At 43.9% G+C, this 17,904-nt stretch overlaps 1 protein-coding gene across 1 annotated transcript in view; it reads right to left on the bottom strand.

Annotated features, from left to right (window-relative positions):
* The window catches only part of ENDOD1 (endonuclease domain containing 1), a 42,576-nt gene extending 29,249 nt beyond the window's left edge, over positions 1–13,327 (bottom strand). Inside the window, exon 1 of the mRNA XM_010358689.2 lies at positions 12,859–13,327. Within this exon, the coding sequence (XP_010356991.2) occupies positions 12,859–13,158 (300 nt within the window). The 5' untranslated portion in view covers positions 13,159–13,327. The remainder of the gene's footprint in view (positions 1–12,858) is intronic.
* Positions 13,328–17,904: the final 4,577 nt, after the last annotated feature.

Below are 17,904 nucleotides of genomic sequence, written 5' to 3'. Positions count from 1 at the left end.
GCAAAATTTACCCTTCATTTTAAAGATCTTAAAGATCATTAGAGAAGGGGACTTAACAGCCCTTAACTCTTTTCCGTAACATAATAACTCTTATTTTTATATCCAACCTAAATCCTCCTCAAGCTATTTAAGCTTAGCACTTCTTTTTTGTTTTTGTTTTTGAGACAGAGTCTTGCTCTGTCAGCCAGGCTGGAGTGCAATGGCACCATCTCAGCTCACTGCAACCTCCGTCTCGCGGGCTCAAGTGATTCTCCTACCTCAGCCTCCTGAGTAGCTGGGATTACAGGCATGTGCCACCACGCCCAGCTAATTTTTGTATTTTTAGTAGAGACAGGGTTTCACCATGTTGGCCAGGCTGGTCTCAAACTCCTGACCTCGGCCTCCCAAAGTGCTGGGATTACAGGCATGAGCCACCATGCCCAACCACTTTTTTTTTTTTTTTTTTTTTTTTACCAGGAAAGCCATCTGCTATATTTATTACAATTATATGCAATAAATATAATTTGAGGTTAATAAAATTTGCCCTCAGGCAAAATAATTTCCCTTTTTTTCTCGTGGATTTTCTTCTGGGCTTTATGAAGGTAGCTCTTCTTCAAGGCCCTCTAAATGTGAGGTAAAATGGCAGTAGGCTTTAGTAACAGAACACCAGATTAGAAATGTGGAGATCTGTCAGTTCTGCCGCTTACTGGCCTTGTGACTTTGGGCAGACCAGTGACTCCCTGGACCTCTGCCTCCTCTTCTTTAAGAGGAAAAGGATAATGCCCTTCTGTGCAGGAACAGGGAAGGAGAGGGAAGGCCGGATTTTTTTCAAGCCACCTGTGAGTTATATATTCTTGAAAGAAAAATGCAATGAAGCTGGACAATCGAAAATGTCTGTGGAAGAAAAAAACTTAAAATACAGAAAAATTAAAAAGGAAAATATGATGAGGTAGACTTTATATTTGAAGTCCCGAGGTCTTCTATTTCTAAGTTAAAATGCTTAATAAAATAAATTGTTTACATTTATGTGCAAACTCACCTACTAAAGGGGTTCCTACACTCTTCGGTTCCATTGGTATGGTGGTTGTTTGAAGGGCTTGTGAGATGTGGCCTGCTAGAGTTCAAAGAAATGCTGAACCTTGGGAACTAGAATAAAATTTATGAAATAGTCCATGTGTCTCTAGGTGTAATGGAAATTTGTAGAATGTTACATAAATACACACAAATTGTAAAGACTGGGTATCTTTCAGAAGTGGGAGCTTTTCTTTACACAGTTCCGAAATGTTAAAAAAAAATTTTCACCATAAGCATATGTTACTTTTATAATCATAAAAAACTAATTATTGTAAATAACAACCACTACCACCGAGACAATAAAAAGGTTAGTTGAAAACTGTACGTCTAGATCTAGGCTGCTGCGCCATAATGGGAATAGGATTGCACAGCCTGCACATTTTACTGCCACTGCTCAATCCATATTTGCCAAGTGCTTACTGTTCAACAACATTTTTTTGATCACGAACTAAGTGCTGGAATTACGCTAGACCAGGGTTTGGCAAACTCCAGCTCATGAGCCAAATCCAGCCCACCACCTGTTTTCATAAATTAAGTTTTCTTGGAACATAGCCATACTCATTCATTTATGTATTGTCTGTGGCTGTTCTGTGCTAAAATAGCATGGTTGAACAGCAGCAACAGAGACAATATGGTCCACAAAGCCCAAAACATTTACTAATTAGCCCTTCATAGAACAAGTTTGCTGTCTTCGTGTTAGACAACGAGGATTCAATGGTGAGCCCCAATAGTCCTGGCCCCTGCCTTCAGGGACCTTAGAGTCTAGTTGGGTGCCACTCAATTAGTCACACGAATGAATGTATAACTGCAACTTACTAGCAAAGAAAGGTGTGTTTGGTGCTACTAGAGAGTATCATGGACAGTTGACCTACTTGGGAATATCATGGAAGGAAAAAAAGAAAAAAAAAGCCTAGCAGGTACAAAGGTCTATGATGGGAGAGAACATGGACATTTTAAAAAGAAGAAAAAAAAAAAAAAAGTAGGCTGGGCATGGTGGCTCACACCTGTAACCCAGCACTTTGGAAGGTTGATACAGGAGGATCACTTGAACTCAGAAATTTGAGACCAGCCTGGGCAACATGGCAAAACCCCATCTCTACAAAAAGAAGGAAGAAGAAAAAAAAAAAAAAAAAAAACATAAAATTAGCCAGACATGGTGGCGGATGCCTGTGGTCTACTCGGGATGCTGAGGTGGAAGGATCGCTTGAGCCCAGGAGGCAGAGGCTGCAGTGAGCTGAGATAGTGCCACTGCACCCAAGCCTGGGCAATGGAGTGAGACTCTCTCTCAAAAAACAACAATAATAACCAGAAAGAAGCCAAAGTGGCCAGAGTTAAAGACCTGCAAGCTGAGTGAAACAAGATAAGGCTGGAAAGGGAAGGGGCACAGACTATGCAGGACTCTGTAGAGCACGATAAGGAGCTGTGTCCTTATCTGAAGAGCAATGGGGAGTCCTGAAAGGTTTCCAAAGAGGCCTTCAGAGTGGAGAAAGGCTAGAGGAGAACAAGGTGGAATGGGTTAACCAGTCAGGAAGCTGTCTTGCAGAGACTTAGGTAGATGATGGGAACTGGGGTCCCAGAGTTCAGATAAGTCGGTGCAGGGCTCGTATAGGATGGATGTCTGTCTACTAAGGAGCAGAACATCAACCACCCCAAACACCTCATGTCTATGAAGGAGATGTATCTGGTTCTATGACGGATACTATGGCTCTAGATACAATGGAGATATCCAAGAATGAGAATAAAAGTTTTTTATGGTTCACAAACTTGGTTTTCCTTTCCCCATGTTTCTGCATGTCCCGAGACCATAGTGGATGCCCAATCTTTCAGAAATATCAACAGTAGCCATTTCCTTATGGGGTTCCTATTTAACCATGCATCCTGGTCCATTTAATCAACAAAGTTGACTTGGATCAATTCCTTCCCTTAGTTATAAACACAAAGATAACAGCAAGCAGATTTCCTGAAACCAATGCTGCCATCTCACAAACACAGAGAGAAGGCACATTTACCAAGCTGTGATAAAGTCGATATAGGGACAAATGCAAGAACTTGCAAAGGTGAAGGACTTTAGCTTACTAAATAGTCATAAAGGAAAAAGGAATTTTGGCACGTTGAAGGAGGTATATGTTCTGAGTTAGAGCAAAGTCTCTCCTCTTGTCCCAAGTAGGGATTATTGCATTACTGGGTCATTAAGTTTAAGCATCTGCTGTGCTCTGCTGGTCTTCCTTCCTGGGAGCCAAGCTGGCTGCAGAGAAGGAGCTCCTGAACAGACTAGGGCTGGATGATGGATGTGTGGTCTGCCATCCCTGCTCAAGGGATGGAGCTCTGGAGGGTGTAGTTGGCCTGGGCGCCCTCCTTCCCACCCCTAGGGACAGCTGGCATTGAGACAGGAGATGGGCTCTCCTCAGGCTCACGCACCACATCCAGTCCAACAGCCTGTATGGCAGCAATGGCTCCACATTCCCACAGATGCAAGACCCTGTCCCCTATCCTTTTATCTCTGCTACTCACTGAGATGCAGGGGACAAAATCTGTTGCTCAACAGAGTTAACACAGTTTTTGGGTAATCCATTTTTCCCAGCTCTAACCTGGTGCCTTATGAAAAATGTCTGCTTGCATAAGGATTATGGGAAGAGCTCAAGATGGATCAGTATAGAACAAGATTGTACAACGGGACAGCAGCACCCTCAGCCCAATGCAGTACTTGCAATAACCTACCCTTCCTATAGCCACAAAGGTATACCTGGAGGTGGTGAGCCTCTGATATTCATGGGCGTGTAACTGCCAGAGCTAGAAACACATCCTCTGTAAAATCCTGGTAAATGAACATGTGAACTTTTCATTCAAGAGCATTCAATAGGAGCTCGTCCAACACATCAGCAGGTTTGTAATAGAAGCAGTCCACGTGTGCTCTGGTATCAGACAGCTCAGGTTCAACCCCCAGCCCCACCTCTTCTTAGCTGTGTAAACAGGGAATAGTAGTTCAACCTCTCTGGGCTTGTTTCCTCCTCTAAGAAGGATCATAATAGTATCTATTTCCTATGGTGCTGAGGATTACAAGAAATTACATGTGAAAAAAAAAAAAGCACTAGAAAAGTGCCTGCTACATGATAAGCATCCCATGAGCTTTAGACTATATTTACTTGAAGGTTAATTGAACACCTGAAGGTATCTCACACTCAGAGTGTCCAAAACTGAGTACCTTTTCCTTCTAATGCTATATCAAGGTATAACTGATATACACAGAATTGTATATATTTAATGTGATGAATTAAATGTGCAATAAATATATAATAACTCATCACATAATTAATGTGCTGGGTTTGAATGTATGCAAATGCGCATGATACAATCACAAGAACCAAGGAAAGAGACATGTCCAACACCTCCCATACTTTCCTTGTGTCCTTTTGTTTGTTTGTTTGTTGTGTGTGTGTGTATTAAGAAAACTTAATATGAGATCTACCTTCTTAATATATCTACCCTCTTAAATTTTGAAGTGCACAATACAATATCATAGACTACAGGCATTACATTGTACAGCAGACCTCTAGCACTGATTTATCCCATATAACTGAAACTTTATACCCATTGAACAACAGCTCCTCATCTTCCCCACCCCTCAGCCCCTGGTAGCCACTACAGGCTGAGCATCCCAAATCTGAAAATCCAAAATCCAATATGTTCCAAAATCCAAAGCTTTCTGAGTACTGACATGACACTCAAAGGAAATGCTCATTAAAGCATTTCAGATTTCAGATTTCCAGATTTGGGATGTTCAGCCACTAATTCCAAAATCCAAAAAAATCCCCAAACTGAAACCCTTCTGGTCCCAAGCATTTCAGATTATGGATACTCAACCAGTATTATATTCTTGCTCCTATGAACAAAAGCGAGTTCTTGATACAGCCCCAAAACAGCTCTTCCTTTTGTATCCTTGTCTTATTCATGGCAACTACATTCTTCCAATCATTCAGACCCAAACCCTTGGAGTCATCTCTTCCCTTTCTCTCACTCCAAAGACTATGAGCTCTTTCTTCACAATATATCCAGAATATACAGTGCTACCACCTTGATCCAAGATACTACCGTCTCTTGTCAGATCACGGAAACCTCCTAACTGGTTTCTTTCCTTCTGCCCTTAACACCACAAGTCTATTCTCAATGCAGCAGCCAAAATGGTTCCATTTAAATGTCAGCCAGATCACATCGAAGCTCTCTGCTCAGAAACCTGTACAATTGCTTCCCACTTCACACACAGTAAAACCCCAATATTTTACAAATAGCTCAGAAGAATCTAAATGATCTGCCCTCTTCTTCCCCACTTCTCTGACCTCATCTCCGGCTACTCTCTTCATTTACCCTTCTCTAGCCAAACCAGCCTCTTAGTTCTTCCTCAACACACTCATGCCTCCGGGCCTTTGCAATTACTATTCCCTTTACCCAGAACGGTTTCCCCCAAGATGTCTGCATAATTGGCTTTCTTATTTCTTTCTTGTCTGTACCCGAAAGTCATCTCCTCAGTGATCTCTTCCCTGGATGGAAACCTTGTTTTAAACTTCATCTTTTCCTTGATATCTCACAGCCTCCTTCCTTGCTTTTTCTCCTGAACACTTATCACTATCCAATATGCCTTTTTTTTTTTGAGACAGGGTCTTACTCTGTCCCCCAGACTGGAGTGCAGTGGCATGATCTCAGCTCACCACAGCCTCTACTTTCCAGGCCCAAATGATCCTCCCACCTCAGCCTCCATGAGTAGCTGGGACTACAGGTGCATGCCAGCACAACTGGCTAATTTTTGTATTTTTTGCAGAGATAGGGTTTTGCCATGTTGCCCAGGCTGGTCTCAAACTCTTAGGCTCAAATCATCAGACCGCCTTGGCCTCCCAGAGTACTGGGATCACAGGTGTGAGCCACTGCGCTTGGTGCTATGTCTTCTATTTATGTATTTTATAATCTATATTCTCTATTAGATATACACCCTACGAGAGTAGGTGTTTTTGTCTGTTTGGTTCACTGCTCTCTTTCCAGGGCTTAGAATAGTGCCTGACACATATCAGATGCTCAATAAAGATTTGTTGACTAAAATGAATTGACAGAGGGCTCAGGGCTTTCTTAAAAGATTAGGTGTCCATGCCAACTGGAAGTCAATACAAACTCAAGACCAGCCAGCCCTTAAAGTATAAGTCAACTGAAACATGTCATTACATTTACATTTTCAAATAATATTTCAGCCATCTATTATTCTACAAAGTAAAATGTACCCATATTTTCAGCTTTGATTAAAAATATAAAATACCCTTGTTTGACCTTTTGATTGAGCCACACTTCTGTCCAGCAGTAGGTCAATGAAGCATGACTGGAACACTAAACGGTGCTTCTATTCTTGGTTCAGCCTATGAGTCAGTTTCTTTTTTATTTCTCCTTCCTTTCAGTGGCCAAATAGATATATCGACAGTCAATTAATTATTGCCATGATAGATGTCGAGTTCCATGAAACTGAAAGGGTAAGTCACCGCTCAGAAGATATAACATGCATCTTGAAGGAGGAAATTTGAAAAAAAAAAAAAAAAAGCTTTCTTGACTAACAGTAACTCTAGAAGACAGACAAGGTAACTGAAAGCAAATGCTACTGGCAAATAAGAGGATTTACTTTCTCAAATTTTCACTTTCAGAGCTGAGAGTTTAAAAGGAAGGTAAATTTTATGCCCAAAGAATAAAATCTCAATTCCCCAAGGAAAGCTCCATTCAGTCACCATGAATCACCAGTAACGGAGCTAAGAGAAATCTGAAGCTGGCATTTACAGAATGGTATGTTAGTAGTGAAGCCATAAACCATCCAAAGAACTGGATTAAAAATAAAATAACAAGTCTAGTCAGCCAGTTTGGATTCTGGAGAGAAAATACTAACATTTAAGTTAGAAAACAGTGTGATAGAGAGGAAAGAGAGTTAAGAGCTTTGGATTTGGGGTAGTAAGCTCCAGTCTGGGCTTTGCCATCTAGAAGCTCTGTGACCTTGGATAAGTTATTTAACCACTCTGAACCTCAGTTTCCTAAACTATAAAACACAGGTCATAATTCCTAGAGTTGTTATAGAGATTAAACTATAAAACACAGGTCATAATTCCTAGAGTTGTTATAGAGATGAGATAAGTTAGATTGTGAAGACCTTTGACATGGTAAGCGATCAATAAATGATAGTTCCTTGCCTAGATTGTCCAGATATAAATCTAAACTGAAAGAATAGTGTAGGGAATTGTCACCACTGGACTGCTTCAGGATTGTCCCTGAAATATTCTGCCAACATAGGTAAGTACCTTAACTTGATCCTGACAGTGGCCTGCAAAACAAAAGGAAACACTAAATCCAAAGATGAAGAAAAAGCCAGAAGGGAAAAATCCAACAAACGATAGCATGTGTGGGCCCTGTTCTGCGGTGTGCATCACAGTAAGGAATTGTGAGTGACTGCTTTTGGAACCATCCCCTGGATCAGGCATTTCCCAGTCTTATCCAGGCTCAGCACAATAGACTGCAATGCCATTGCTCACTGTTTTGTGACAACACACTTCCTGGTTTTCCCAGGACAGAGAGGGTGGAGATGTCTTTGGTACCTGTTTGGTTTGTTTTTGCTTTTAATCACTCAAATCCACCCTCCATCCATTCATTCAATCTTCCACACATTTCATCTCTCATCATGCATTTATGAAGCATCTACTATATGAATGTGGGACATATATCGAGCATTTGAGAAGATACATGTATAGCTATTTTACATTTAGGAGAGATTTGTAGAATTGTAGGTGTCACCTGTCTAATCCAACATTCCATTTGTGTGTGTGTGTGTGTGTGTGTGTGCGCGCGTGCGCATGCACGCCTAGCACCTACTGAAGTAATACCTTATATACATATTAATATTTACTAAGAGTTTACCATATTCCAGGTACCATGCCACATGCTCTCATGTGTTATCTTGTTTATTTGTTACAACCTCTCTATAAACACTGTTACTACCTTTAATGAACAGATCCAAAAAAGAGGGCTGGAAGAATTTAAGGTCACATAGCTTGTAAATGGAAGAGCAGGGATCTGAATTAAGTCTCTTAATTAAGGAGTAAGAATCAGGATTGCCCTGTTCACTGCATTCCTTACACAGAGATTTAAGTATATGATGATCTACGTATCTGTTCTCTGACACAATGAAAAGAAGGCTGAGGTTGGAACAAATTGAACAATATTTCTATTTCAGGTTGTAAAAGCCATGGATGGAAATTAAAAATCAAGGACTTAATCAAGGTTCTAACTTGAGACGACCGTTCATATGCATTTACTAAGATCTGAAATATGACCTCACTGTGCCCTCCAGGAAAAAGGTTTTTGTAGTTAACCAGAATATCCCCTTCATTCCAGAGCCACTGACACTTGAGCAACCTTTATGCAGCCAAATAAGTGCTCCCACTTGTCCTATGACTGTCAGAAAATAGAAGTGGAGTAGAAATTAGAATTCTCACATAAAAGATGAGAATTAAAGTCCTAAAACCATTAATGCAGTGGATCCATTGTGAGATCAAACAATCTCCATGGTGTATCAGAAGAGTACTCAGTAATGAGTTCAAAAATAAGCTGTGTGACCTTAAACACCTCAGTTAACCTCTCTGAGCCAGTTTCCTCATTTCTACAATGAAGAAGATAATATCTACCTCACAGTATTTTTGTAAGATTGAACAAATATACACTATTATTACTGAATATATAAATTATATATTATATGATATATAATATAATTAATATGTAAAATATATAATAAATATTATATAATTTATATATTCAGTTTCTTCCATGTTTATAAAATGACAGAGCTTTATATGTTGGCTTCTGGCATAAATCAGCAATGCACTTTGAAACCTTATATAGTCAGTTACTTCCACGTTTATAAAATGATAGAGCTTTATACGTTGGCTTCTGGCATAAATCAGCAATGCACTTTAGAAAGGCATCATTGGTATCTTATCTAAAAATTTTTCCATTAAGTGGAAAGGAGTCGACAAACTAAAAGGTTTGAGCTTCCTGCACTAAACCAGAATCCAGTTCTCAGGTTTCTGGAGTCTTGACTAGAACCCCTCCAAATCATCTCCTCTAGGCAGAGCAGAGATCAAAATCATTTGGGATAGTTTCAAAGGCCAAAGCTAAGACTGATGGAGTGACTTCAGAGCAGGGTTCCAGCTCTGCACAGGTACCACATTCGTAACAGCAGTTGCTGGACAGCCATGGGGCAAGCTTCTGAAACAGGAAGCGCCCCACGGAGAAAACTCAAGCAGAACATCTCACCTGCTGCTGCCTGATTGATCCTCCCAACATCAAAATATTTTATTCAATACTTATCACGTGCTTTCTATAAGCTGGGCACTAGGAAAAGCATGAGTAAGATGCAGTCATCATTCCTCAAAGGCTCAAGCTGGGGAGACAGATACATAAGCAGATAATTATAAAACAATATGGTAAGTATGAAAATAGAAAAATTATAAGAGCACTGAAGGGGTGGACCTAACTCGGGAGGTGGATACAATTTAGGTGGGGAATTCTTTCTGGAGGAGGTGACACCTCAGCAGAGTCTTAAAGGACGGAATAAGGGCAGGAAGTGAAGGATAAGATAGGGTCTGTGTAGAAAGAGAATTTAGGCAAAGGGAATCAGCACGAGCTAAGAAACAGACATCACAAACAGTCTGGTTTATGAGAGGAACTCCAGGCAGCTGGATAATGCTAGAACATAAAATATGAGGGTGGGGCATGGTGAGAAACCAGACTGGAGCGGGAGACAGGAGCTAGGCTATGGAGGGCCTACAAACTGCATTCTGCAGTGTGAACTTTGTCCTGTAGAGGTTGGGCAGGCAACTCTTTACGGATTTTAAGCACCAGAGTGACTAAGTTTCTGTGATCTTTGACTTAGGAGATTGTTTCAAAGAGAAACTGCAGTGTGGCCTCAAAAGCTACTGAATTGGGCTTTGGGAACTCAGTGTCAACTGCTGCCCTGCCTGACTCATCACTGGAGGCAAGCACTGAGTTCCTTTGGTCTCCTGCCTCTTCCTCCCATGTGCAGGGCCTCTTGGCAACACTGACCTCATAAAAAGGTGATGTGGGCACAAGGAGACTCAGCATTATAAAGTGCTTGGAAGCAGCCAACGGTACATATTGAGCCCTGAGCATCTTTCTGCAGTGGGGATCTTGGCAAGGAGGCAAGGCCTCAGGGAGTAGGCAGCAGGGGGCCAGGTTTGCTGCAGTGCACTGCAGGCCCAGCTGCAACTCGCACCTCCTCCTCCCTCCCTCTCTCCCAATACTCTCTGGATCCTGGCTGATTTGACTTGAGGTTGAGTGGGTGGGTGTGGGAGGCCATCCACCTTGCAGGGAAAAGCATCCTGCAGTGCTCAGCCACAGTGACCATTCTGACCTCTCAGCACAGTAAGAGCTCAGGCCCCTTGTACTTTTCAGAACCACTGTACATCTTACCTCTCAAGCTGCCATTTGTAACTATTTCCGCCCTCCCTTCCCATCTTCTTTAATCTCCACAGTCCCTTTCCTCATTATCCCACCCACAGTCTCCATGTTACCTGGTTCCCTTTACTTCTTTCTGGCAAACTGTGCTCCTTTATGACTCACTTCTTCCCTAGCTACATAAATGGCTCTGCCTCCCTAAGCCTTCCTTGATGGCTCCTCCCCACCTGATCCCTCCCTTCCGTGATTCCCTTTTATTCTGAGCAACTGAGTACATGAATCTATTTGTATTAGTTTACCTGTTCCAACTTCTTCATGCACAAATCCCTGAATCTGCCATGTCTTTCTCACTCATGATGTCTGTTCCCTCTGCTTGAAATGTCCTCTTCCTTGCCTCCCTTCTAAACTCTGCCTTATCTTTCCACACAAAGCACAAATGTCATCCTGACCCTAAGGCTTGCTTCCATCACCTCAAAGACAGATTAAATCTAATAGAACTTTGTTCACCTTTATTAAATTATGGTTTTTTTGCCCATGTCATAGCAACAGCTAGTACTCATGTGTCACACACCTGAGAACTTTGTATATAGTAACTCATTAAATCTCACACCACCCTATGCTATCATCTCCAATTTAACCTGCCCAAGTTTATAGCTAGTCAGCGGAGCAACTAGGATTTGAACCCACATAGCATGGCTCTAATCAAATGCTACACCACCTCTCCACCCAGAAAACTCCACCTGCAGATCAGGTAGCCTTTGTTCTAGAACGGCACTCAGATCTCTTGGTATCCCAAATGTCTGGCACACAGCAGGAGATCACTAAATGTGTTCTGAATTTAACTGAAATTTGTTTAGCATGCATTCCCATGATTTCCTCAGACGTATGTTCTGTCTCCCCAAGCTATCCATGACATCAAGGGGAAAGGACTAGGTCATTTGTTTTCTTCACAGGCACACAATCACAATGCAAGACAAGAGGTGGGCAACACCCTGTGAGCTCTAGGGGTACAGCTGGAGGAAAACTAATTTTGGATTTAAATGTGTCTTGTGTGTGCAATTGACAACGTCTTTTTCACATACCTGATCTCAACAGGTGTTATCAACAGTTGAGGTTAGTGGAAGGATGTGAGGAAGATAAGAAAACTTAGGTGCAGATTGAGACGGGGCCAAGACCTCAGAGCTAGAAATATCTCAATGAGATTACAATCCACAGGCTCTGAATAAAGCACCTGAAAGCCAGCCTCCTGTCCACTGGTATGGTCCTGGGCAGCTGTAGTCCTCAGGAAAGGGAGAGCGTTGGGTCAGCTCCTCCCCCAGCAGCCTGGACAGGGGTGGGAGGCTGGTGAGAGGGAGAGGGGAGCCTGGCAGGGTGTTCTAGAGAGGAGACCAACTGAGCAGAGGTAAGCCAGGATGTGTTAAGAGCAAGAAAGCAGGTTCGGGAGACTCTGAGGGCTTCTCAAGTGTTTGTTCACCTTTACCAGATAGGATAGAACACCATGAGAGGTGACATGATTTCCCAGTGGTATGATAATATAGATATGAAGAGTCAGGAAAAACTGGCTTATCTTTCCATCAGTTGGAGGTAGTCATTGTTTCCTTATCATTTGTAACTATCCCATTGCGTTTCTAAAAATCTGTATCTTTATTTTATTGTTCTAATTCAACACAACCGCAGATCGAATTTACTCAATGCCGTGTGTAGAGGAAGGATTTTCAGGTTAGGATGAGCTCTGCAGTAGAGAAGCTTTACTTAGTAGAAAAGGCAGTGAATTTCTAGACAAAAGACCTGCCCCATCTTATTAACTGGGTGGTCTTCCGCAAGTCTCTTCGACCCCCTGGGTTAATCTCCTCTTCTGTAAAATGGGGATGAAAATGCCCACGTACCCACCTCCAAATGAGTGCTATGACAATAACTTGCACGAAGGCCTGTGAGCACCCAGCGTAGGCTTTCTGCGAATCTGAACGGTCTCCAGGGTCTCTGTCTCACGCTCTTCACTATTCAGGAATGAAACACTGCGGATGTCTGCTCAGAAATGTAGGCAGAACCTCCTCCCACACGGGACCTCCCGCCCCTGCAACTCATGAAGTGAAGTGAAGGCTCACAGATCGCCAGGCTCTTATTGTAGCCTCGACAGAGGGCGAGGCAGGCTACACTCCGGGGACGCAACCGGGTGGATCTGGAACACGCGTTTCTTGGCCCAAGGCATCGAAGACGTAGGGATTGCTGTTCCCGGCCCGGCCCCTCGCGGTAGCTGCAAAGCGCCCCTGGGGACAAGTCCAGCGGTACGGTCCCGGGCTCGGGAACCACTTCGCTTACCTGCGGCTCCACCAACCATCGCTGCTCTGCGCCGCCGGGCGCAGGGCGCGGAGCGCGGAACGCGGAGTACACGGGGATGCGGTCCCGAGTGCTGTAGAGGGTGGCGAAGCGCTCAGCGCCCTCCGCGCGCTGACAGATCTTCACGTGGGAATCGGTCGCCAGCCCCGCAGGCGGGGTCCCGGCGTAGAAGAACTTGTCACATTCGCCAAAGCCGGCTTCCTCCTCGCCCACGAGCCGGCCTTCCAGCAGCCTAGCTAGGGCGAGGAGGCTGCCCAGCGCGAACCAGCGCGCGGTGCCCATGGCGGCCTCTGCGAGCGCGGCGGGGCCGAGCGGCTGGACTGCAGCGGCGCGAGCTCTGCGGGCTGGGCGATGAGCGCGCGACGCAGCTTAGCAGGGTAGGGAAGGGAAGTCGGAACCCAGGCGCGGCGCTCTGCGGAGCCGGGCGGGGCAACCCGGGCGGCGGGGGCGGATCCGCGTCCGGAGGCCGCGCCTCCCTCCCTGAAGATGGCTGCAGAGGCCCAGGGCCGGGCTCCGCGATGCTGACAACGTCCCTTGGGCTGCGCCCGGGACTGGAGAAGCGGGTCACCTGCCGCCGCGCCGCCTGGTCTCAGCAGTCCGCGGGGACGCGCGCTGCCAAGAGTGGAGAATCCGAGTGGGGCAGGCCTAGTCCCGGGACTGGGAAGAGATAGTCGCAGGGACTGGGCGCCAAGAAGCTTGCTGATCGCGCGCCCAACGGCAGCCCTGGGGATGCAGAGGGGTGGCGTGAGATGCTCACAGAGCTGCGGCCGGTTCGGAGTGGATGGGCAGAGTCCCCCCTCTGAAATCTTATGCAGATCCTTCTCCCACTCTCCACCGAAGTGCTCAACGGCCAGCACACGCATACAATTTTCTTGCAGTATTTTCTTTTGTTTTTGGGCTCAGCAGAAACTCAGAGAGTAAAGAAATACTGTTAAAGGAAGTTCCTAAACTGGGCAGACAGTACAACCCTGTGTGGTTTTCTCGGTGCAAGGGTTAGAAACAAAACCGATACCAAGCAAGGAAGGAGGCCAGCCAACGTCACTGGTCAACAGGTTGGCCAATTCTTTCCTTCATTTATCCCTCTGAATGCCTAGGTGCCAGCCTGAGATAGGCACTGGATTACCACAGGGGTAAACAAGAACAGGGCCCCTCCGGTCACAAAGACAGCCTAGTAGGAAAGCTTGTCACTCACCGAGGAAACATGGTATTTAAAGGATAACTAAAAACTGAATGCAGATCTGTGAGACCCTGACAGCTGCAGGGGTTCAGGATGTAATCCGGGAAGATTTGCTGGAAGAAATGGCATCCGAGCTGAGACCTGGAGGGTGACATTAGGCAAGGAGGAAAACCATGTGCTAAGTGGTCTCCCACAGAAAGGAACATGATGTATTGGAGGAATTTAAGGAAAGCTAGTGTGGGTAAAGAGCAGAGAACTGCGTGGGGATGATGGGAAATGGGGCTAAAGGAGGAGGCAATGGTCATATTACTCAGGGTATTACAGGCCAGAGGCCTTCAAACACTTTTTGAGAAGGCCCATAATGAGAAAAGTTTCATGAAATAATTCTTATGCTTATGATTGGCATTGCAATTTCATATTTCTGGTCTACTTCACTTTTTTTAAAAAGTGCTGGTGTTGACCCACTAAATTGTTTCTATGAGCCACTAATGGTTTGTGACCTGCAGTTTGGAGAAAAATATTATAAATCATGTTGAGGATTTTCATCTTTTAAAGGTGGTAACTCTATCCTTTTCGTTGTCAGGGAGAGACTGGTAGATTGAAGTGGCCTAGAATAAATGGGTGGCTCACACCTGTAACCCCAGCACTTTGGGAAGCTGAGGCAGGCGAATCACCTGAGATCGGGAGTTCGAGACCAGCCTGCCCAACATGCTGAAGTCTTTCTCTACTAAAACCACAAAAAATTAGCTGGGTGTGGTGGCAGGCCCCTGCAATCCCAGCTGCTCGGGTGGCTGAGTCAGGAGAATAGCTTGAACCTGGGAGGCGGAGGTTGCGGTGAGCTGAGATCATGCCGCGGCACTCCAGCCTGGACAACAGAGCCAGACTCTGTCTCAAAAAAAAAAAAAAGAAAAAAAGAAAAAGAAAAACACCCCACAATTGCCACAATCCAGATGAGAGATGGTAGCTTGGACTAGGATGGTAGGATGGTGGCAGCAGAGATAGGGTCAGGGCAGCTACCCAGGGCCAGGGCCTGTACTCATCTTATGATGTCATCTGTTTCTCCAGTGTGCCACTACAGGGACTGAGGACCAGAGCCTGTTGATGCTTGCCTAAGCTGGCACAGCCAGTGAGTCCTGAGGCAGATTTGAAACAGGTCTCTCTGATTCCCAAGCCTGGCCTTTTCTTTTAACTCACAGCACATCTGTAAGATGAGGCCATAAAGAAGGAAGCTATTCAAGAGATTGTACATTGGAACTTAAGAACAAATTTCTTACAGGTTTTAATGCCTGAAAATGTTGACTATGTTTGGTCCCAGAAATGAAACCAAAGTTTGTATCTTAGTTTTTAAAAAAAGGAGGGGACACATTTAGTGTGATGTTACAGAAGAGGCTAGACTTGAAGTCCCCTTTGATCTGGATGATGACCCTGATCATCTGGTACTAGTACCTCAGTCATCTCATCCTTGTAGGCTTCAATCAAGTCCTCCCACAGGGAAGATGCTGGGAGGATTATAGGTTTTATAGGATTTTAAAAATATTTACATTATTTTATAAGGTTGAGTATAGGGTTCCCCAGTGTTGACTTATGATGTCAGTCATAAAGATATATAAACACAGTTGAACAACTAGAAATAAATCCCTCTCTTCTCTGAGTTCTTTAAATATGTGTCTGTTAGGATACTCATCATGGTAGAGTGTTAATGATCCCTGTATCTGTCTTCTTTATTAAATCATGTACTCCTAGGGACAAAGGTGGTTGGTGGATCCCAGTGGCTACCACAAAATCTGGAGTGATTAGATGCCAAATATGATTATGTTGTATTTTACCAATGCAGAAAGTATAATACATTGTTGGCCTTTATGACTAAAGTATTTATAAGACTTTAATTCACTTTCTCAAAATGTCTTGATCCCTGCCCTCCACCTTTGATAAGCATAAATATCTCTGCCACTCAGTCCCCGTGGCAGAGTCTAGTTTTTCCCCCAGCCCTCTGTCAGTGACTGACACACATTATAACACTGAACGTTTGTACATCCCACAGCCAGGATGATTTCATTTACTTTATATTCTTTAGTTTATAGTACAAGACAATAGATTTTTCTTCCGTGTGCTTGTCCACAGATAAAATATTACTTTTGCAAATTACAAGTGTTCTCACCCCAAGATTCTGGAACAAACTACAAGGTAGGAGTGACTTGATCTAATGAACACATTTGCTAACTGCTGATTCTAGGGGAAAACTGTCTTAAGCAACATCTGTATGTGTAAAACTTGTAGGTCCATCAATAATTCACTGCTGTCTCTACATTTGGTCACTGACTCTCTTCTCAAAGGAAAAGAGGTTTCAAACCAGATCCTCTTAGGTCTCTGCACTCAGACCCAGCCAAAGCTAACAACATTCCATAGCCTTCAGCAAAGGCTTGAGGATGAAAAGTAATGGCTGATGTGGAATAAAACATTTGACATGCACTTCTGTGGTTTGGTTGGTTCTGTCCAAAGTTATTTAAAAATATGAACCCAACTAGACACTTCTTTCCCCTGCCTCACTGCTTTGATGATAATTGCATCCCTACCGTCACACCTTTGACCAAGCCATCCTCATTTGTCATGCCCAGTTTTTATCCCATCATCCCTTCTAATCCACTCTCCAGCTAGGATGACTTCCTAACATAAATCTGATGATGTCACCCTACCCTTATAGCACTTTAATCACTCTCCATTTGCCTTGGGATGCAGCCAGACATACTAGCTGATTTCCATGACCCCAGAGACCTGGCCTTTCCCTCTCAGGCCTCATCTTTCTCCACTCCCACCTTGCCCACATGCTCAGCTTCTTGTGTTTCCATGAATGCACAATGTTCTCTCTTTTGTTTTGTTTTTGAGACAGGGTCTCTCTCTGTCACCCAGGCTGGAGTGCAATGTTGCAATCACAGCTCATTGCAGCCTCAACCTCATGGATTGAATCGATTCTCTCACTTCACCCTCCTTAGTAGCTGCAGCTACAAGTGTAGCCACCACATTGGCTGATTTTTATATTGTTTGTAAAGACAGGGTTTTGCTATGTTGCCCAGGCTGGTCTGGAACTCCTGAGCTCAAGCGATCCACCTGCCTTGGCCTTCCAAAGTGCTGGGATTACAGATTTGAGCCACTGAACTCAGCTTGATGCTCTCTCTAGTCTCTGAAAATTTGCATCGTAAACTACTTCCCTTGTCCTGGAATTCTCACCACCCATTCTCATCCCTTTACTCATTTCGTCTAGCTTAGCTTTTTTTTTTTTTTTTATCCCAACAATCTAGCTAACCATCACTTCCTCAATCACTCACCTTCTTGACAAGCATGTCCTCAACTTCACTCCCTCCTCTACTCTATGAGGTTAAGAGCCCCTTCTAATTATGCCTATTAAACCAGTAACCCCGTTTCATAACTGCTACCTTTCCCCTTAGTCATGAACATAGTGCCTACTATAGAGTAAGCATCTAATACAGTGAGTGAGTAGATGAGTGAAAGAATAAAACCTTCTTTTTGAAACTTCATTTGGGTTTTCATTGCTCTAATTCATTCATTCATCCTCAATGTTTTTTGAACATCTACCATGAGCCAGCAATGGTGCTAGATGTTGGGTGTTTAGGGGAAGCAAAGTTTAGCCTAGTTCCTGCTCTCCTGGCACTCATGCCAGCACCTCTCAGTGCCATGTGGGCAACCAGAAGAGAAAACACAAGCTAACTAATTATTGGCAAGTGGCTTTGCCTTAGACTAGGGCAGAGCAAAGCAGAGGAATCTTCATGCAGCTAGTGAGTTCTGTAACACTGAGTTCATGCTAGACCCATCTTCATTCCAGTGCAAGACTGACA

This window comes from Rhinopithecus roxellana, chromosome 15, assembly GCF_007565055.1.
Source record: "Rhinopithecus roxellana isolate Shanxi Qingling chromosome 15, ASM756505v1, whole genome shotgun sequence".
NCBI classification, from domain to species: domain Eukaryota; kingdom Metazoa; phylum Chordata; class Mammalia; order Primates; family Cercopithecidae; genus Rhinopithecus; species Rhinopithecus roxellana.
This window is presented reverse-complemented; position numbering and strand designations above follow the sequence as displayed.